This window comes from Cicer arietinum, chromosome 4 (genome assembly GCF_000331145.2).
Source record: "Cicer arietinum cultivar CDC Frontier isolate Library 1 chromosome 4, Cicar.CDCFrontier_v2.0, whole genome shotgun sequence".
Lineage (NCBI taxonomy): Eukaryota > Viridiplantae > Streptophyta > Magnoliopsida > Fabales > Fabaceae > Cicer > Cicer arietinum.
The window spans coordinates 14,050,381-14,073,041 of record NC_021163.2 but is presented as its reverse complement, the minus strand read 5'-3'; the positions used below and the strand labels follow the sequence as shown (position 1 = coordinate 14,073,041).

General features: G+C 29.0%; 3 protein-coding genes and 1 pseudogene across 5 annotated transcripts; 1 reads left to right on the top strand and 3 right to left on the bottom strand.

Annotated features, from left to right (window-relative positions):
- Positions 1-811: 811 nt before the first annotated feature.
- LOC101513368 (probable xyloglucan endotransglucosylase/hydrolase protein 10) lies at positions 812-2,624 on the bottom strand. The gene is made up of 4 exons (XM_004496739.4): positions 2,376-2,624; positions 1,936-2,036; positions 1,637-1,830; positions 812-1,315 (listed from the first exon to the last, which is right to left on the bottom strand). Exons 1-4 carry the CDS (start codon positions 2,563-2,565, stop codon positions 913-915), a joined length of 888 nt encoding a protein of 295 aa, XP_004496796.1. The 5' UTR covers positions 2,566-2,624; the 3' UTR covers positions 812-912.
- Positions 2,625-4,149: 1,525 nt separating this feature from the next.
- Positions 4,150-7,234, top strand: LOC101513043 (uncharacterized). Of its 2 annotated transcripts, none has more exons than XM_004496738.4 (2): positions 4,150-4,310; positions 5,324-7,234. In XM_004496738.4, exon 2 carries the CDS (start codon positions 5,381-5,383, stop codon positions 7,001-7,003), a length of 1,623 nt encoding a protein of 540 aa, XP_004496795.1. In that variant the 5' UTR covers positions 4,150-4,310; positions 5,324-5,380; the 3' UTR covers positions 7,004-7,234. The 2 variants fall into 2 exon arrangements, with proteins under 2 accessions (XP_004496795.1, XP_073223577.1); XM_073367476.1 differs by lacking the exon at positions 4,150-4,310 and adding an exon at positions 4,382-4,596.
- Positions 7,235-9,989: 2,755 nt separating this feature from the next.
- On the bottom strand, positions 9,990-15,475 carry LOC101510368 (cysteine-rich receptor-like protein kinase 29). 2 transcript variants are annotated; one of them, XM_027333492.2, is made up of 7 exons: positions 14,492-15,475; positions 14,020-14,136; positions 12,673-12,800; positions 12,363-12,573; positions 12,002-12,239; positions 11,399-11,552; positions 9,990-10,530 (listed from the first exon to the last, which is right to left on the bottom strand). In XM_027333492.2, the coding sequence occupies exons 1-7, from the start codon at positions 15,297-15,299 to the stop codon at positions 10,204-10,206; spliced, it is 1,983 nt and encodes a 660-aa protein (XP_027189293.1). In that variant the 5' UTR covers positions 15,300-15,475; the 3' UTR covers positions 9,990-10,203. The 2 variants fall into 2 exon arrangements, with proteins under 2 accessions (XP_027189293.1, XP_012570125.1); XM_012714671.3 differs by having other exon boundaries at positions 11,510-11,552; positions 14,492-15,474.
- Positions 15,476-19,999: 4,524 nt separating this feature from the next.
- LOC140919960 (cysteine-rich receptor-like protein kinase 29) overlaps positions 20,000-22,661 on the bottom strand; it is an 11,421-nt pseudogene continuing 8,759 nt past the window's right edge.

Below are 22,661 nucleotides of genomic sequence, written 5' to 3'. Positions count from 1 at the left end.
TTTATTAGATAATTAATTAATTACTTATATATGTGGAAGGATGTAGATGAAAGAGAGACATTTATTCAATATTTTTTAATCAATATTTTATTTGTTTGTGATTGAATGAGACTTAATTATATCATATATCATATATTCAATTAGTAACAAAATATTCTTATTTATAAAAATAACAAAGAATACATAATATATTCTATATAAACAACTTATAAAAATAATAAAAGAATATATATAAAATACTCTATATAAAGACCTTATAAAGTTAACAAATTAGCTCCTACTATCTATCTCTAACTTTATTATTATTATTATTATTATTATTATTATTATTATTATTATTATTATTATTATTATTATTATTATTATTATTATTATTATTATTATTATCTCGAATACAAAATATTCAATCTTATCAATACTAACCCACTAACTAACTTCTTAATTACTAACAAAATATTCAATCTTATCTAACTTCTTATATCATATATAGATTGGATTTCACATTTGAGATGGACCGTTTAATTGCATGTTGTTTCATAATATCACATCTACCGCATTGTTAATAAAAATAATCCTATTTTACATTAGAGATGCTAAATATAGTAAGTAATAATTAAAATTGAGTAGAAAAATGAATAAATGAATTTTTTATAGTTGAATATTAGTAGTTAATTTTCTAGTGAAGAGGAGGAAATCTTAGTAGCAGAAATTGAACATTTTATTTACTCTTACGATATTTAATAATTTATCAACCAAACTATTTAGAAGAGACATATGTATATATCATCAACATAATTTGGGCACAACTATATGAGAATTGGCAAATCAAAGTTAGTTTATAATTTTTTGGCTTTAAACTTGAGAATAATTGTAACATCTTATTTGAAAAAGAATAATCATGTTCCTTTATGGTCAATACTTTGGAAGAGAACATTCCCTAGGAAGATTGTTTTGGAACCTCTCATTATCTTGACAATAATCATAAATGATGTGATATTTCCTGACCCATTTGAACCAACTTCTTTGTGTAGATGTTAGAGTACTAAAGTTATATTGGTTCCACCAATTAGTAGAGGTTGATGCTCTACAAAACCTTGGGTTCCCTTTCCAAACACAAGCATCAATCTTATAATTTCTGAATGAAGCTATGAAAGGTCCATATTTCCAGTCAATTTTATCTTGGCCACCTCTTGTTGCCCAACTATCACCATTCCAAAGTGTTGCTTTTAGACTCATTGGTTGCCATCTTGGAAATGCTACTCCTTTGTCTGCATGGTTTCTATACACTCTTATAGGAATCCTATCCACCATGAACCTACAAAACACAACATTGTCTTTACATCGATTATCTTAATTTGTTTGGAATATTTTATACAAAAGTTTTTGAGATCTCTACAAGTATTTGCAGTATAAAGGTTTGAGAGGCATTATCAACTTTAATGACAACCATAATTATGGCCGTATTGATTGCATTAGCCCTTATTTTAGATTAATTTTTTTTTTTTTTACTAATTTAATTAGATTAAGTTGTTTCCATCAAAATAACTCATATTGAAGATTATTTTTCTACCAGAAATTAAACAAGTGCTAAGAGTTGAAGAGCAAGATTTAAGGCTATAATAAAGAGATTGCTTACACAATCTGGTGAAGATTCCACAACACAGAATAAGTATGAAAATCCTTTGTGGGATCAAACCAAAGATAAATCCTTTCTTCTCTATTATCAAATCCATCAGCAAAAATATTAGTTTGAAGAATATATGGCTGACCAGAGACATTTCCTAGAAACTCCAAATCTATCTCATCTCTATTGGGTTGATCAGATGTCAGCTGTAACATATTGCAAAATTAATTTAAATATTTTCCTTCATATGTATATATATATATAGCAATTCAAAAATAAACAGAAAAAAAAAAAAGTAAATGGTTGCTTACATAAAAAGCCAAAACTGAGCCAGCAGAATGTCCTGGTACTAGTTTGATTTCCATGTCAATTTGTCCAAATAAAAACATTTGGTTTGAAGCAAAACCAGCCCCTGTAATAATAAAATTCATTATTAAGAAATGAGTGTTAATTTATGATGTACAGCCACAATAGTGCAATAGTTTTAGAGGTCTTTGCAACGGCGTCGCGACTGCAATGCAATTGTGACTCCATTTTTCTGTATTTTACTATTAGCAAGGTAACAGTAGCTACAATTTAAAACTATGATTGCAATTGCGACCACAATATTGTTGATTTTAAAGTCTCCGTAGCGACATTGCAAGTGCAATTTAGGGTGTACCAGCCATATTTGTCCGCATTCTCCTACAATATAAAGGTTTATTGCGCAACTGCAATCGCAATTTAAAATCATGATAGATATATAGTTTACCAGATTCTTGATCAAGTTTCAAGCTTCTTGTCTTTCCATCAGAAGATGTGTTTACATGGGTGGGAGACCATATTACAAAAAAATCCTCATTGAAATCACCTGTTGAAACAATAGAAGCAATTGAAACTTGAAACAAATCAAAGGAGACAAACCCAAAGAAGAAGATAAGTGCTTTGTGGAAGTTATTCATTGTTCATGCAAAAGAATATGTAAGAGAGAATTGCAATAAATTGGAAATTGGTTTTGAAGAAAAAATTATATTAATATATATAGGTATTGGATGGCAGGGTGACAAATAAAGAATATCTCTAGGAGGAAGCAAAGGAATTTTTTTAGTTTTTAGAATCTACATTGTTGAGAATAGGTAGGTTTGTTAAGAGTTCACTTTACAATACTAATAAATGTTTTTTCAACTTAAAAAATGATGAATCATCACATTATGAACGATGAACACACTGAATGATTATTTTAAACGGTTTGATTAGAATAAGGGTATTGAAATAAATATGCCAATCTTTTGGCATACATTTGTGTATTTTGAAGAAAAGCTATTTCCTTCTCTTCTCAACAGAAAGTTTGCAAAATAGAGAAGCTTAAAAAATGAGATTTAATTTGCTTTTTTGCTCGTGATAACTTGAGATTTAAATCTTCCATTTTTCTAAGGGCTTCAAAAGTTAAGTTATATTCCTTTCCTCCTTCGGTAAGGACATTATTGAGTTACTACATATATTGACCCACTTAAATTATTAATTAGTGTGCTCCTCTGTTAAATATGTGATTGCGAATTCAATATCTAATTTATGCGTGTAAACATTCAGTGTTTGAGATGAATAAATGTACTATCGCATGTAAGAGAAAAATTAATAATGTACGAATATTATCTAAAAACTAATAATGTACAAAAAAAAAATTATCTTCGTTTTCTTCCCTGCTATTAATTTGTCATTTTGTTACCGGAAAAGGTAATATTTTCATGTTTTTAATATTATGAAAATAGAGGGACCACTATTTCCATCTGGATCATTGTCTGGGCTACGTGTACACTTAGTGGTTTTGGGCCGTGAGGATGCTTAAAAAGTGAAAGAAACCAAAAGAAAAATTTAATGTATGCCCCATACTTAAACTCCAAACCCCACATTTTTCAACAAATCCTATGTTAGTTTTCTAGAATTTTAACTAGTTTTTTTTTTTCTCACAATTTTATAAACTTGTAATAAATTAAAAGTTTAATTTTCTAAAACTTATTAATTCTTTTAAATAATAAAACCATATTAGTAGACGGTCTATCGTTGATCTATATTTAAAAATCATATAAAATTATAATGATAATCGAACATTAATTTTTAAAAGTTTAAATTGATATATTCTCATATTTATAATTAAGATAGTAATTTGATTATTATCAATTCAACAAATTCAATTTAAGAAATACAATTTTTTTTTTCTTTCAACCTATCAAAATGTTGTCTTAATCATGAGACCAAAAGACTGTTAAGAAAAATATTGTCATTCTTGATTAAAGTATCACATGATTTTTTTATTAAAAAAAAAAAACATAATTTGTATGTGGTTAGATTATCTACTTCTGAAAAAAACTATTGTTTATTTTTGTCTGAATATATATTTCTAGAATCATGTGTAATTTTTTATAAATTTGTTTCTTAAATTAGAGAGAAAAAAAAAAGAAAGAATTAACAAAAAATGATAATGATAATAACAATAATTAGTATAGGAGGACGGTTAAATTAAAACGTGGTGAGGTCAATGTGGCAGGTTCCAATCCTTCCTTGTATAGATCGCATCCAAGTCCAAAGATAAACAGTTCCACAACTCTTTCCTTAATCTCACTACTTTTGTCTTCTTAGTTCTCTCTCTCACCTGCTTCTCAACTCTCAACTACTTCTCTTCACTTCTTCTTGCTGCTTTTTCATTCAGGTAATTAATTTCCTTTACTCTCTCTCTCTCTCTAACTCACTTTTTTCTTTTTTCTTTTTTTTTTTTTTACAACAAGGGTTTACTACTCTCCTCATTTCTGAAACATGGGTATCATCAATGTTTATTTAAGATTCAATCTTTCTTCTTACACTGTTAAATACCTTTGCATACAATACAATACCCTATATCTGTTTTCATTTTTCTTTTAAAAAAGGTGAAATTGTTATGACCCTTCAAGCATGCTCTGAAAAAAGAATGGGGTTTCACTGGGGAGTACAGAAAATAGGCTTGTTCTTATTCTTTCTTATTGATCTGTTATAAACTTTTATTTTTCTGATTCTTTTTTGTGGTTTCTTCGTTGCATTTTGCTCCTTTATGTGATTGCTTTTCTGAAACCCCATATTCAATCGGTTTCTTTTTGTCTTGCTTTTATATTGATGATTTTCACTGTGCAATTGTAAAGCATGATACCAAAATGAACACTTACACTGTTTTTTGAGTTGTTTTTCCTAGTAGCATCAATTTATACTTTGGTTTGCATGGAAGTTGTTAACATGATTTTGTCCAACACTGTTTTCTGGAATTGGAAAAAGCCCATAGACCTGAGAAAGAGTATGCTTGTTAATGTATTTGTATAATGGCAAACTGTTATTAATTAGAGGTTTAGCAATGTTTTAAAAACGGAACCGGACATTGAACTAGCATTATATAGTGTCTGCTAGCGGTTCAACCAGTTGAGTGTCCGACTTCGTTTTTAAAACATTGGCTATTAGTCCTTGTCTCAACCCATTAAAAGTTTGGAAATAGAGCATAAATCTTGTTTGCCCATTTTTTGGTCCTTTTTTTCTTTTCCATTTATTTACTGGGGTCAATGAGCTCTGGTTAGTGTTTTCTATATACATTATACAATGTTTCAGATATTATAAACTCATTATAAGTAGTTCCAATTTAGTCCCCTTCTCATTAATGATTATATATGATATCCTTAATGACGCATTTCCTGTCCGAATCAGGTGGCCTGCTCTTGCTATTTGTAGAAGACAAGTTGGGGTTTTCTAACATAATTAAGCATGATTAAAAGGTTTCCAAGTAGTAGGAATCAAAGATCCAAAGGCATCAAGGTAAAACATGTTCTGCAAGTTATGCTTTTACTTGGTGTATGCTTCTGGTTGATCTACCAGGTTAAGCACAATCACGACAAGAAGAAGGAATTTGATAACACCAATTCAAAACTGTCAGTCAAAACCGAGACAGATCAGATTTTGAAACTTGGTAGAAAGGACCTTCATCCAGGTAAGGATGAAGTGAATCAGAACGAAAAGCATGAGGAAGAAGAGGAAGATGAACATATTGTAGAGGATGCAGAAAGTAAACATGAACACGATGAACAACAACAAGAAGAGGAAGGACACAAGCATGAAACTGAAGAAAGTGAAGTCAACATTCATGAAGGGAGAGAACAAGAGGAAGAAGAAAATAAGCACGAAGCAGAAGAACAGGAGGAAGATGAAAGCAAAATTGAAGAGGTGGAAGATGAAAGAGGAGACGCTGAGACAGATGAAAATGATCATGAGAAGTCAGATGTAGATAATGACCGTGATGATGAGGTTATAGATGAAGAGAAAGAGAAAGAAGAAGAGGGTGATGAGACAGAGAACGAAGACAAGGAAGATGAGGAAAAGGGAGGTTTAGTTGAAAACCAAGACAATCATGAAGCTCGGGAGGAACATTACAAGGGCGATGATGTGTCTAGTGCTGTGGCTCATGAAACACATGCAACTAGCACTGAAACTGAAACAATTAATTTGGAACACTCTGGTGTAAACTTAGCAGTGAATATCAGAAAACCAGATATCGAGACGACTTATTCGGATGAAAGTAACAAGAATCAAAATGATTCTGATTTGAAGGTTAATGAAGGTGACGGGACAGATGGGATTTCTTCAAATACAACTGCTGGTAAAGATACTGGAAATGACAGTTTGTCTAATGAAACATCCAAAACAAACACTGACATAAACAGTAATCTGACAGCAGTGACCACTGAAGCAAGCAGTAACTTGACCAGTAATGACATGTCAAGTTCATCTGAACAGAATAAAACGGCAATCATATTGGAGTCCGATCATACTCAAAATGCGACAGCTACAGCTAATACAACAATTACGGGAGATATACAACAAGCAGAGGGATCCGAGCAGAATGGCAATAAAATTCTGGAAGAAAACTTGCCTGATAACAATTCAACACTTTCTGTTAAACCGGAAAATGGAGATGCAGCTCCTGGAGAATCTTCAACTCTCAGGGCTAGTGAGTTAGAGAAGACAATCGGGTTTGTAGCTTCAAATAGAACTGAAAACATTTCGAGTGATTTTGATAGAATTGCGAGCTCTGATACCACTCAAAGTGACAAGTCCAAAGGTAGCATTGAAACTAGTGAAGCAAATGAAACTCAGAATATCGATGCCACTGAGGATGAGATATTCAAGGGTGATACTCAAACAGGTGAAACTGATGAAAAATCAGACTCTTCCTTTGCCACAACTGAAATTTCAGATTCTGTCGAACATGATGCCATTGATTCTTCTGATACACATATACACGAGGATATGGAAAAGGCTCGAACTGATCTTGATACGTTGCCTGATATTAGAAATGAAGGAAATGAGGACGACGAAAATGCAGCTGAGTAGATTTAGAAGATGATCATTGTGTTCTTGAAAAGAGTTTTTTTTTTTTTCAGTTTTTCTTCTGACCCTTTGGTGTTTACATGACAAATATATCCACCTAGTTATAGAACCATTTGCTTGGCTCAAAAAATGTGTAAAGACAAGATCTTCAAAGGTACATAAGGTGTGGATATTTTCATGATTATGTCTGGGTCTGGATATGTATAATTTATTTCTACCTTCCACTTTCTGCTATTATTGCTTCCTTTATTTTTTTATGCTAACTACTTATTCTTTACTATTCTCCCTTTACTAGAATATGGAGTATATATTACATTATTTGAAAATTTCAAAATGTCCTATATATCGGATAATAACGTGGAGTAACAAATGAAATAATGTAAATGATCCTTCGGTCTCAAATATAAGTAAAAATAGTATAGTACATGTCTATATCGACAAAGTCCAAATCTACTCACATTTCATACCATCGTGGTGTCACTCAACCGCCATGGTCACTAAACTAGTTGACCGCCCCCACTAGAGCCACCTCCACAAGGTACACAAATTTTCCTAAACCATGCTCTTCTCTTTCCTCCACCATTGGCTCTCGGTCTCGAAGGTCTTAAGCTTTATTTGATATCGTTGTTATTGTGAATGTCTCTGTGTTAGTTTTCTGGTGCAAATTTAAATGCCACACTATATGTTAGTTGAAATGCCACAACATAGATAGATTATTCAAGAAAAACAAAGTGCGGACAAGTCCACATGATGCTACATATTTTGGAACTCCTTCATGCTTCATTTGTCTTCCAATCATGTGATCAAATATAACATCAATGAAACCACTTATAGTCGAAATGCGTCTGCAGCAATAGTTAATTTAAGATAAAAAATTGAACTTTTCTCTTTTCGTTGTCATCAATCGTGAGCGGAAGATTTTTTTTAAGTTGACAGTTCAGTCCTAGTTGTTAGCTTAGTGGTTCAATTTGTATCCCTAGTCACTCTTTATTTTCCAACTATCATGTCACGTTAGAATTTAATTTTAGATACTTTTTTGTTAAGTGGTTGAAAGATGTTCCAAACCCTTTGTTTCTATTTGATTGTAATCCCATTGAATTTACCCTTTAAATGAATTTATGTTTAATGTAAAAAAAAATTAATAATAAAAAAGTAAATGGTGAGAACTCATATAACAACCAATTCAAATTGGTGGTATTGGTAAGAAGTTGATTCAATAGCTTATATTTTTTTAAAAAGAAATATAAACAAAAATCAATTATTTGTCTAATATTTAATTATAATATCTTTAAAATATATTTTATTTTATTTAATTTTTTCTATTTCCAATTATCCAATTTATTGATCGTAGAAGTTAATTTTGATAATAAACTTAAAATTTTATGTGATCGATTATCTTTTTTTAAAATAATATATATAACTTAGACTATAACTATTTTTACTTATAATTTATTTTGAAAGAAGTACTACACACACGAATGTGGATTCAAATTCTGCTCCTAACTTGATAATTTTATTGATGGATGATCTATAAGGAACTATGTCTCCGTTCTCTAAGATTTAAGGGTCTAATTTTGACCCTAGTGAACTCTCGGGACCAAGTCACCCAAACTTTACTTTATCCAGAAAAAATTGATATTGCTGGATCCCGATCAGGTTTTTTTTTACAGGAACAGCATCAAGTTTATATAAGAGAGAAATTTCGCATCGAGCACTATGTATAATATACTCAACTAATGAAGTCGTTGCAGCATATTCAACAAGATTCTCCTAATGAAGCAACTGTGCTTATTACAAATACTTTCAAAGTTTCCTTGGTTTTCCTTATTCTCAAATAGACTCAAGATAAAAATATGCACAATAACAAAAGCAGCATCAGCAGGACTATAGCAATTACATTTCTTGTCTTCTAGATGTGCTTCCTTTATCTGAAAATAAATAAAAACAAAAAACACAACTAATCCCCAGTTGGATATTTAATTTAATGTAAAAGTGAGCATAATGTAACAAGTACCTTCCAACAAAGTGTAGTGGATGATCATCAGAGATGTGAAGCCGGTGGTGCTGGAGGTTGATAGAATTGGTACGAAGTTTCAAATTTCAAATTACAACTTGATCTAATAATTCTAGCACCTATATTATTGCTACAACATCTTGACACTTCAATAATAGATTGAATCAAACATCCTTCATACTGTGGCCAGACAAATCAAGTGTACACTGAACAAGCCCATATATTATTTGACCACTACTTGGACCCACCATAGTACCGACAACATATGAGAGTCGCCAATTATAGCCTTGTTTCTTAGAAAGTTAACTTTTGTACCCCCTCAATTAAACTTCTATCCCCCATTTAAATTTTTTTTGGTTGAAATACCTAAAATATCTTTATCAAATCAGTAAAAATTCAAATAAGTAAAAATCAAAACAGTTATACCCCCACAATTTGATATTTCTGGAAAAGTAAGTTTTGGAAAAAAAAAGTGTTTACCAAAAATTTCAAGAATAACGAAATTAATGAAATTTCCGGTAGTTAAAAATGAACATCTGAAATTTCAAAAGTGAAATATCCGGGAGTATTCATCGGAAATTTGAAAAATCTTGTACTTATTTTCAATACCGGAAATTCAAATTTCCGGATGGCATTCCCGGAAATTTCATTTGTCGTTGAAATTTCTAGTACATTATGTATTTCTTTAATTTTTTTTTTTTACATAATTTTTTTTGTTTTTCTTTAATTCAATTTTGTTAGTGAGGATCAGAGGAGAAAACATAATTTCTTCTTTTTTCAACTGCAACTCTCCTATTTAATTGTGTAGGAGATCGAACTCGAGTTTTGCTCCTCTACCTATGATGTAATGAATTATTAAGATTCCCTCATCTCATCTCTTATTATAAAACTTTTTTTTTATTTGACATTTTTTGACATATAACTTACACACAAAAATAAGAAACGAAACTCATCGTTGGCACCAAACATTTAAAATATCAGAAATGACCTTAGTCACAGTTATTAATGGATTTCTTTAACATTTCTTGTACATAAAAAAAAAAATAATAACAAATACAATTTGTACCCAAAAAACAGAGCACACGAGCAACAACAACAATGGGAGCATAGCCACTGCACTTCTGGACGAGGTGTTGCGGTTACCTGCAAAAACCATAAAAGATCCAAACACCATCCTTAAGATAAAAAACTATCGAGGGTATGGATCAGTAATTGAAGCTTGGTTAATCGATTCAGTTGATCTTGTTGCACGTAGATTATGAGCCCCTGATCGCGTGTCCGATAAGCTTCTACTTCCACTTCCCGTAAAATACGCAGGTTTTGAAGGTATTGAGAGAGTGAGAGAGTAACTACTGAGCATAAGTGCAATTGTAGCCATGGTTGGTCTGTCAACTATATTTTCTTGAATACAGAGTAAAGCAATGTGGATGCATCTCATTATTTCATTTTCTGAACTGTTGATTAATGATTCATCTATAATATTTGTACCTCTCCCCTCTCTCCACCTTCTCCATGCCTGAGATAATTATCATTTGCAAGTGCACATAACCATAGTAAGATAATTAATAAATTTTTACTATAATGTCTCGGTCACATAATGAGAATTTTTTTTTAAATAACCATTTTTCTAAAAAAAAAATTATTTAAATACTTCCTTTTGAAAACTATTAACTAAAATATTCTTTTCTTTTTCTAAGTCATAAGTCGTAATTGGAACGACGACTTCCTTAAAAAAAGTTCACGTTTCAAATAGAAACTTTCTGAAAAAATTTAAAAAAAAATAAAAAATTCAATTTTTTTTAATTCTTTTTAAATAACAAAATAATATATATATATATATATATATATATATAATTCATAAAAATACATAAATATAAATTTTAAATTACATATGCTTGTAACATTTAAACAATATTTTCAAGTATGGTCAGTCAACCGACATAGTCCACATTTTCTTGGTACTTTTTCTTTAACGTTCATTTCAGTTCTAATACGAGTACTATTTTTTGAATTATGTAATTTAAAATTGTATTTATATATTTTTATGAATTATATTAATTATATATATTCAGGAAGTCGTCATTTAAAACGTGGACTTTCTTAAGTCATCATTCCAAATGAGAACTTGGGACTTAAAGAAGAAAAGAGGTATTTTGGTTAATAAATTTCAAAAGAGAGTATTTAGATATTTTTTTTTGGAAAAAAGGGTATTGAAAAAAAAAATCTGAAATTAATGCATGATGTTCTTTTATTAAGTAAAAAAGTTTATTTATTTTACAATCTAAGATTATTTGCCTTAGTGGTTCTACTATTTGGCTGAACTTGACTTCTAATCTATATTTTTAATGAAGGAGAAAAATTATAGTAAGAAAATTATTACTTACATAGCTCAATAGATACTCCACATTTTCTCCATGACAAATAGTTGTAGAATTTTTATAACCACTTATAATTTCAAGAACTAATACTCTAAAACTAAAGACATTTGACTTTACCGAAAATAGTCCTTGCATTGCATATTCAGGTGCCATATATCCACTGCATGCCAACATAGACAAACTTAATTAATAAAATTTATTAAAATATTTCAATTAATAATTTTCAACTAATTTAATTGATATATATATAGTATGAGTAATGATTTATATAATATATATAGTATAAAAACAAAGTTCTAATTTTGAAATTTCTATCATGTAAAAATGTTTTATGTTATCGCTCAATATATTGTGATATTATTTTAAGATTTGACTCTTATAATTTTTAACAATCAAATAAAATATCAAACTCTTTGAATAAAATGTAAATACATATGACTAAGTAACAAAGTAAGATTAGGATTTTACTTATAGTTGATCCGAATTAAGTTCTTATGACAATTAATATTCCCAAGCATAGCATATTTGTAAACTTACTAGGTTCCAACAATTAGATTCAAATTAAGCTCTTATGACAACTAGTATTCACAAGAATATTTGTAAACTTACTAGGTTCCAACGATTCTATTCGTATTTCCTTGAGTTTGATCTATAACAAACAATCTTGCTAATCCAAAATCAGATATCTTAGGATTCATCTCATCATCTAAGAGGATATTACTTGCTTTGAGATCACGATGTATAATGCGGAGACGAGAATCCTCGTGAAGATAAAGAAGACCTCGAGCAATACCTTTTATAATATTGTAGCGCTTTTCCCAGTTCAATTGTGTCTTCCTCGTTGGATCTACATATATAACCAAGTTCATATGAATTTCAGAATAATTTAAGTAGTTAGTATTTGTCTTGACAATATAAACTATTATAAGTAATTATGCAATTGTCTTACTAAGTTGATATTTGAACATACCAAATATGAAGTAATCAAGACTTTTATTTGGAACAAATTCATAAATAAGTAGTCTTTCTCTCCCTTCTAGACTAAAACCAAGTAGCCTAACTAAATTTCGATGTTGAAGCTTGGCTACTAAATTTACTTCATTTTTAAACTCCACATCTCCTTGAGCAGAATCTATTGATAATCTTTTGACGGCAATCTTTTGTCCATTAGGTAGTTTTCCCTGAAAATACCTCACTTTTAGATATAAAAAATTGTATTTTTTACAATAATGTTTTGAAAAATGTAATATCTATGAATGAATTAAAAAATATTGTCTTACCATATAAACCACTCCAAATCCACCCTGTCCAAGTGTATTAGAATCAGAGAAATCTCTTGTAGCAATTCGCACGGTATCAAAGTTAAAGTGCAATGACTCGTCAATCGTTATTTCGTCTTCATCATCATCTATTCCAATGTTAGTTTCACATAGTAACCAAGATGAGCAAGTTAGTTTTTCATATGTGATCATTGCTATAAATGTAATATAAATGGAAAAGGCTAAATAGTATGAAAGATTATATTGACATAAAGAATGATTAATTACATGCAAAATTACGATTGATTTAATAAACTAAATGTTTAATTCAAATCACAATAAAAAATATGATTTATTCAACTATATAATTAATTATAATTTTTAATATAATTTAAATTATTTATTTATTGAACTTAATTAATCACATTTTTTCAGGTAATTAACTATATATCTCATGAGTATAATATTCATATGAAACATTTTTGTTTTAATATTATGACTTTTATTTGATTTAAAATCTCTCTCATACATTCACTTTTTCTCTTTTACTTTTTTCACATTTATTTTTTCCGGACTACACACTAACCATGTAAAGAAATTTTATAATGTTAATTAATAAATATTATTGATTTAATTATCACATTACATGATTGTAATTATCTTTCATCAACCAATAATTATATAACTTATAGTTCATATTATTTGTAGTGTAAAACTGTTTGTTCCGATAACTCATGTCCAATAAACTCATTTTTCTTTTCTTTCTCTTGTATACGCGTGCTGCATACTTTCCGACAATAGAGGATCCAAACACAATAACTAAACATTCTCCTTTTCAAAACAAAAAAAATTAATTAATTAAACGTTCTCTTACTCGTTTTCGTGTTGTAGATCCTTTGCACTCTAGAAATATAGAGCATTTAGATCATAATTATATTATGAATGGTTATGATTGACTACTAACTATGTAAAATAGTTTTACACGATAAATATTCATTAATCCCTTTCTATATTTCTAGATGTAATAGAATGACACATGTTTTTTTTTTCATTCTTTGAATAGATGGTAAATAAATATCATAATTACTCACATAAAGAGTATTTTTTGTTAAGATCCTTTGAAAAGTTATACAAAATGGCTTTTCAAATGCTCTTTCTACAAACTATTTTTGTATTCTGATTTTTACAAAATAAAGTTTATCTAAAACATTTGAAAGATAGCAAAAGTGACATTTTGTTAAAAATAATTTTAACAAAAATCCTAAACTAATAGGCTTTTGGTGGAATGACCTTTTTTCCCTTCAAAATAATTGTAAGACTTTATTAAGTCTAGTGACAGTAATCCATACTTAAAGAAATTAATCGTACCTTCAAAATTTTGTTTTGCCTTTCTCACTCTTAAGTTAATGCAAATAAAACTTAGCACTACCAAAATCACAATAACTGGCACTGCAGTGGCGATAACAACTCGTATTTTGCTATGTCCTGCACAAATTTAAATCCTCATTATATACAGCAATCAGATAATTTAAATTTCAAACAGGATTTTGATTTATTGAAAAAAAACATGATTTTTTTAATCTCAAAGTAATTCAACTTTAAACGTCAAAATGATATAATTAAATTTAATAATGTTCATTATTTTGACACATTTTTTACGGTATAACAACTCATGAGATGTGTCAAAAATGTGTTCATACACATGGAATACAGAATTTATACTGACATGTAAACATCAATAATAATTTTTAAAAAATTAATTAATTAATGTAATCAATATATTAGTGCCGGGTTGATCAATCGGTGAGACTCGACTAATTTCAAACACAAATTGAAGTACCTGAAGAAGTGTTATTGGTGGATGGTGAAGGTGCAGGAGGTATTGTAGCATTTAAGTCTAACTCAATGGTAGGACTGTAGAAGGTATACGGATCAAATCTAAGGCGACAACTTGGTTTAAGAACATGTCCTCCCATCTTGCCCTTACAATAAATTGGGATTTCATTGATAGCTTGATCCAAACATTCAGTGCATTGTTGCATTGACAAATCAGGCATACACTGCACAAAACCGTTTACCTTTGTAAAATTATCACCAATCATATTATCTGCTGCATACTTACGACGAGAGTCACCTGATGCAGCTTTTTGCTCAAGTTTTCTCATCAAGTTACCAAGTGCTTCTGTGTATTCATTTCCATTAACATCCCTTTCATAGATAATATATTGTGTAGGCGAAACTTCCATGGAACCAAATATTGACCGATTTGAGTACCACAAAGTGTTATCACCACCCCACACTATTGCTTCTTTTTGGTTTGGACATTTACCTCTAATATAGGCAATGGATTTGTTTAGATTTGTACGACAATCATTTGAGGTAACATCTCCACGACACACACCAATAACGTATGCTTTGTCTGGCTCGTTTTCACCATATGAGAAATTGTAGAAACCGTAGTTAATTTGTGTGTGGGAATTAGTGAAAGTGGATAAAAGAGTGCTGAGGTTGTTGTCGTATGTGCTATTGGCTGTGTAGTTGCCTCTGTTGTTATCACACGTTACAGGATCTCCGGCTTTGGCTTGCGGTACAATTATCACAAATATAACACAACAAAAAAGAAAGGAGGAGGAACAAAACAGAGCCATTAATGCAAAAATTTGTCGAAATTAATTGAAGATTAAATGGATGGAGTACTACTATATGTAAAGGGGATTGAGTTAGGTGTTAGACTCTTGACGTACCATAAACTTTAACTATTCATTCAAAATTTTGATATTGTTGACTTTAGACGTTAGAATGGAGGAAGATGCCTCTCTCTACATTTATGTGCTATATGAATGAACCAATTAACAAGGCAAGAATCACACCATGAAAAGGTGTTATGTGTAAATTAATAAGTCCAATTGTAAAAGATGTTAAATCTCTAAAATAATAAAAGACTATTAGTCTATCACTAAATATAAATTAAAAGTATATGTGTGTTTAGAATGAGTAAAATGATCACATATATGCATTATAATTATTTCTTTATCAATACTATGTATAAAAGGACTTCAATTTTCTAGGTCACATTATCAATTTCAAAATAACCATATCAAAATAAAGTAATGTGGCAAAATAGAAAACTTTTGTTGGATGTTAATGTATATTTGTTTTTACACTAGCAATATCTTTATTTATTGATGTCATATTTATTATTATATTTTTTTTTAATTTAATATATACTTTTTATTATTTATATATTGACTCCACTTTCAATTGATGAGATTTTATTTTATGTGGGAACCTAGGTCTCACATTTTTTATTAAATTTCATTTGAGATGGAGAATTTTGTAATAATAATCCATGAGATAGGAACTAAAATTAAATCTTATTTGTTAGATTAGATTGATATGCTTTTTTTTTTCGTTTCTATTTGTTAGATTAAATCTTACTGTTAAAGGAACAAAAATAGAAATATTTAAAGACCAACGCTAAATCCTATTCATCTTATTAATATGTTTTTATATCTGAAATTTTAAAAAGTAGTTTTTAGTATCCACACTTGTTACATTAAATCCTATTGTATAGACATGTATTTTTAGTAAAACGAAGCAATTAGCTAGCTTATTAGCTAATTAGTAAGCTAATAATTGAAAAGTTATAGCTTAGTTTTTTTTTTTTTAAGTTTAGCTTAAATTACTTCGTCTTTATTATAAGTGAGATTTTTTTTGTAAAAACTGTTTTTCTCTTTTTAGAAGACCTTCTCCAAATCAACACATTTATGATATTTTTTATAAAAATATCCATAACTAAATAAAGATAATTAAAAGACCAACTAATTTATCTCTTCATAAAAGAATGATAATTTTGTGAAGAGAATATATATTGTTGACAAATTTAATGAAAATCATTTTCACAATTCTTGTGCATTGGTAAAAAGAGTCTTACATATAGAGATGGAGGAAGTAGTTTATTTAAATTAAGGGTCATGCTAAATTAAGGACATTTGTTATGATACAAAAGTATAATATTTTATATTGGAAATAATAAATTTTGAGTTTTCAAAAGTTGAATACATGATTTTTAATTTACTTTTTAATTTAATACTCTTTTTATTTTTAAATTTGACTTTTATAAATTGAGCAATTCATTTTAAAAAATAAAATAAATAATATCAATTATTGATAATTAAATAAATAATTAATATTTTATACACATGTATGATCAATTATAAATGATTATAATATCAACAATTGATCTATTCACTTAATAACTTATCATTTTAAAAGAATTAAATTATCTATCTTTAAATACTTAATAAGTACTTTTAAAAATGAGATTTATTAGTATTTCTTTTAAATTAAAGTATCTAGTAAAACCAATATTTTTTCATCCTAAAATAATAAAATTATTTAAATCTATTCACACACATTAAAAAAATTAAAAAGATGGAATCATTTATAATTATTATGCAAATGTGTATTAATTAAAGTGCAAATGAGAAAAAAAAAAGTGTAATTGAGTTATTTGCATTATTAGAAATGATACAAATAAAAAGGTGCAAAATTGAAAACATCAATTAATATGAGACAGTTTTTTTACACGTGTCAGTTATTATAAATCAAAATGTAATAATTTATTTAGATTGAGAGATGCGCGAAAAAGAGTGTAAAAGACGTTAGTATTGAAGTCCAGTGAACCGTTTAAATTCAACTCGAAATGTGTGCAACACTTTCTATATTTGAACGAAGACCATGTTAACATTTTAAATAGAACTTTTTTCAAAAAGTAATTAGAGCTTGTCAAAACAAGAAAATAAAGTAGAAAAATTGATGATGGACTTGATTGAGACCTGAGTGGTTGATAACCGATGTGGAAACCCCTCCAATAATTTTAGTTCCTCAAAATGAAATTTATTGGGATTGTCAATTCATTAACCAAAATTTATTGGCGTAAGCGCGTAACTTTATTGAACAGATAACTACCCTTTTGATCTTGTCATAATAATTTTGAGGCCTAGTTGATTTATTCTTATTCTTTAATTCACAAAATTAATTATTTTATTTTAAAAGTAAATCATAACAAATATAAATATATTAAAATATGTCTTTTTAATTATTTAAAATTTTAATAGTTATTTTTTTATATTAAACTTTTATTTTTGTTTTTTAAAGAGTGACTTAAATTAGACTCTAAAATCGAATAATTATGATTTTTTTTAGAAATTTTTAACTAACAAATAATAATGGTATTAAAGATGTTAGTACTTGATAATTAGGAATCATCTAATTGGTAATTGATTCTCAATATATAGGAGGTAGTTACTTGATGTAAACTTCACTTTTCTCATTTCATTTGTATCATTTTACATTCAACGATATAATACAATTTTAGATTTTTCTTTCTATGTTTCATAGATGTCATTTTTATTAATAAATGTGATATATTTTAAATAACGAAATATATGATATAATTATATTAAATAACTCAAACTATAAAATTATAATAAAATTATCTAAAAATTTATTTTAATTTATGAAATTATTTATTTTTATAATTTAATTAATAACATATTTTAGTAAATAATTAATATATTTAAATGGTTCTACAACATTAAATTTTATGTCACGTCAATTAAAATATATTAAATCAACATTTCAATTCGGAATCATGCTGGGAACATGGTTGGGGTTGTGAACCATTTGAAGAATGTGAAGAAAATTGAGATGAATTAGATTGAAAACCTTGATCAAATCGATAACAAGAACAATAAGCATTGCGTTCCTATTTGCTACACTATATACACATTATATGAATTTACACTACGTCCTCTGCCTCTTACTTGACCACAATAGTTGGGACCATGACCTCTACGTTTGGAATGTCGAAGAATATTTTTAGAGTTCGAAGATCGATATTTCAGTATAGATTGATCCTTTAGATTGTGTTTCATTGCAATTTTGGAGGGTGTAACGAAGAATCTCAATACTCAATTATGAATAATTATCCGTTAGATGGATATTTAATATTGTATATATGATATGTGTAGCACTGATACCCTTGATCTAATGTGTGTCACAGTGTCTAAATGTGTATATGTCTATCTGAAATCAACACAACATTGACATTTTGATTATGTTCAATTAATTCATTTGTATCGTATCTGGTGTCCCTGTCAATATTTATGTTTTATAGTACCAATTCCTCTTGATTTGGAGAAGAACGGATTGGGTTTGGACTCCCTTCCTAGCATTTTTGTTGCAGTTTTGAGCATTTTGTTCTCATTTGTAACTTCTTGTGTTTTGTTGTCTTTGTTGGTTGTTAATACTTAATATAATTTGTACATCATTTTGAAACGCTCTTGTACTCTTATTTGATTATAGTAGAATTGTTTTTTTGTCTCTACAACCCGTAATTTTTACAATTGCTTTGAGGAATTTTCTACATTAAAATATCAATATTCTTTATGCTTTTTTATTTAATTAATTTACTATCATATATTTATTGGTGCTTCTCACATGTTCTTGCAAGTTGGAAGAATTTTATATCTACTATATATTATTTATATTATTTGTTATGGTGTTTGTGCGGTAATTTTCCATCAAAATGCAACATATTATTTATTATTGTTTAAAACCACATCATGTCATATCCTGATTTTTATTTCAAGCTTTGTAGATCTTGGCAGCTTCAACCATTACAGTTGTGGTTACTTTATAGCTTGTAGTATGTTAAGATAGAGAGAGTTCTATTCTATGATATGAGAAATGAGAACTTGGTAAAGAATTATATTCAAAATGTCTCTAAGCAGATTTGTGGTTCTGTTTGGTCAAAATGGATAAAACTTTTTTGAGCCAATTGGTCAAAATGTAAGTTTATTTACCATTCAATGACTATATACTCCCTCCGCCTTTTGATGAATATCACTTAGTAAACAAATTTATCTCAAAATGAATATCATTTAATATTATTTTTATTTTTATTTTTTTATATTATTTTTTAATGATTATTATATATACAATTTTCAAAATGTTATTATATTTTGTATTAATATTAGCAAAAATTCACCAATAATTAAGATAGACAATTTAATAAAATGACTCATCTCTTTTTTTTAATTATTTTATTTTTTAATATGTGTGAAAAAAATTAAATATCATAAAACTGAGGAAGTAACACAACAAATAAAAAATAAACTAGGCAAAATTTGAGTATACACGTTATGTTACAAAATTTGAAAAAGAGAGAGTAAAGGCTTAAAAGCCCAATCCAAATGAAAGACAAACCAATTAAAGACAACAAGTTTGCACATTCACTTCAATCCTACCCGGTATGCTTATAAGCAAATTTAATCACAAATATCTAGCTGGTACTTGAAGACTTACTAGTTGACCCTAGAGTAAGTTGGCTTCCTGATCCTGAATGACTTGATTTTGTGGCTTCTAAATATTGATCACTTGAAGGTATAGATAGTGACCTTTTAGGTTGCATTAAAAATGAAGGTTCAAGAAGTGGGAAAGATGTGCTATTAAGCATTAATAAAACTGAAGCCATAGTTGGTCTCAAAGCTATATCTTCTTGAACACAAAGTAATCCAACATGGATACATCTCTTTTTTTCATTCTTATTAAAACCTTGGTGTAATATAGGATCTACAATATCTGAACTTGTACCTGCCTTCCAATTTTTCCATACCTGCAAGAATTTTCTCAATTGAAAATTAAAATAATGTCTACAATCATATTTTTTAAATGGAAAATCTATATAGTTAAAATGTATCACACTTACTGATAAGGATCTCAAGAGCATGAAGATGATTCATATTTTAATAAATTAAGATAAACTTTATATATTTTACTTTGGTTTGTATTAATTCTTAGTTTGCTTTGATTCGGAATTGTAATAGTTTTATGATTAAAAAAAAAAATGCATAAACAAAATTTTCCTCAATTCCAAACCTAGAGACAAGCTCTGATACCACATGATATGATCCTAATAGTCATAGTTCACTTTAAAGATCGTTTTAGGTCGGAAACTTACAAATTTGAGTGAAAATTGCGTTTGGCTGGAGAACGTGATAAACGGCGCTGCGAAACTCCGATTCGGCCGATTCCAAATCGAGGTGAAAGATGACATTCTGAAACGCAAGTTAGGCTTTTGAATCACCGAAAAACAATATATAGAACTTGAGATATGAACGCTTTATTCTTGTGCAATTTTTTTTCCTCAATTCCAAACCTAGAGACAAGCTCTGGTACCACATGATATGATCCTAATAGTCATAGTTCACTTTAAAGATCGTTCTAGGTCGGAAACTTACAAATTTGAGTGAAAATCGCGTTTGGCTGGAGAACGTGATAAACGGCGCTGCGAAACTCCGATTCGGCCGATTCCAAATCGAGGTGAAAGATGACGTTCTGAAACGCAAGTTAGGCTTTTGAATCACCGAAAAACAATATATAGAACTCGAGATATGAACGCAGGTTACTGATCACGAAAATTGGAAGAATTGGAGTATTAGGGTTTGATGTAAAGGAAACTCAATATTATAATTCAGCAATGAAATAAAGAACAAAATGGCGCCACAATCTTGAGATTGATAAGCCAAAAAGAACGCCACAAGGATTAACAGCCTTGATAAGTTCAAGATGAATTCTTTCAAGAACTCTAGAGAGCAAAGCCTCACAAAAATAATAATCAAAATCTGCCCCTCCATGAGGTTACAAATGCTTATTTATACTAAGTCTATCTCTAAACCTAAATGGGTCATAAGTGACACCATTCTCTAGGCCCATATTAGTCTTACATCTTATTTTTTTTTCTAAAATAAACTTAATGTAAGTAAGTAAAGTATCTTCACTTACACATAACAAAAACTAAATCAATAATAAAACCATTACAATTCCAAATCAAAGCAAACTAAGAATTAATACAAACCAAATTAAAATATATAAAGTTTATCCTAATTTATTAAAATATGAATCATCTTCATGCTCTTGAGATCCTTATCATTCCCTCTTTCTTGAAGAAATTCGACCACGAATTTAAGCTCCATTATATCATACATGAAGAAATAATCCAAACAAACCACAAGCTCATCATATCCACCGGGGTCAAACGGGAAATTAGAAAAGTCACCAAATGTGATAAGTCGGTGAAACGCATTTCCATCTTTAACAATTAACTTCTTATCACACTTATAGTAAAGGTAAGAAATTCTAAAGATGGGGATAAATTTATACCTTTTGAATTTGATATTTATGACCAAATTGACCTTCTTGGGATTGAAATTTTTGGCAAACAATATGTTACTTTGTATTTGCAAAGGCTTCAAAGCAAGTTGAGTTACATGGACATTCTCTTCATCACAAAAAAATGGTGACTCAATAATCTCCTTGGAAGCATCCTTTTGAGGAACCTTTGAATAATCACTTTCAAGCACTAACATTGTTTCGTTCACCTCACTCTCTTGTTTGAAGAGACTTTCCATTTTACCATCATCTTTCACTTTGCTTTCAATGTCAATATATGGATGAAATTTCTCTTTTGGAGACACTTCTTCAAGCACTTGCAATAGAGAATTATCACAATTAGACAAATAGTTGACGCCAATTTCTTGCCCTTTGTCCCTCAAATGTTTCTCCTCTTCTTCTTTCTTTTCTTTGATTTTATCCATCTCTCTCAAGGCAAGCTTCTCTACTTTTCTAGCTTGTTTTGCATATCCATTTTCATACAAATATTTCACATACTCTGGATCCAATACAAAATCGCGAATATATTGATCATATGACATACTTAGGAATTTTGTCAAACAGATAGTGTGCAATACCTTTAACAACAAATTTTTTTTTTGTATAATTTTTTTTTTATGTAGCAGCAACACACAAGTTAACAAAGAACTACAAATCAAACAAAAGAAACACAACTAGCAATTAAGATTTCACAAAAAAAAAATGCATAAACAAAATTTTCCTCAATTCCAAACCTAGAGACAAGCTCTGATACCACATGATATGATCTTGAT

Bases quoted from the DNA above. Each gene is read 5' to 3' on its own strand.
- LOC101513368 (XM_004496739.4), bottom strand. From the start codon at position 2,565: ATGAATAACTTCCACAAAGCACTTATCTTCTTCTTTGGGTTTGTCTCC. The intron at 2,037-2,375 runs GTAAACTATATA...TTATTATTACAG, and splicing joins GAAACTTGATCAAGAATCTG to GGGCTGGTTTTGCTTCAAAC. The intron at 1,316-1,636 runs GTAAGCAATCTC...TGTGTTTTGTAG, and splicing joins TGGAATCTTCACCAGATTGT to GTTCATGGTGGATAGGATTC.
- LOC101513043 (XM_004496738.4), top strand. From the start codon at position 5,381: ATGATTAAAAGGTTTCCAAGTAGTAGGAATCAAAGATCCAAAGGCATC.
- LOC101510368 (XM_027333492.2), bottom strand. From the start codon at position 15,299: ATGGCTCTGTTTTGTTCCTCCTCCTTTCTTTTTTGTTGTGTTATATTT. The intron at 12,801-14,019 runs GTACGATTAATT...ACATTGGAATAG, and splicing joins GGCAAAACAAAATTTTGAAG to ATGATGATGAAGACGAAATA. The intron at 12,240-12,362 runs GTATGTTCAAAT...TTATATATGTAG, and splicing joins TCTTGATTACTTCATATTTG to ATCCAACGAGGAAGACACAA.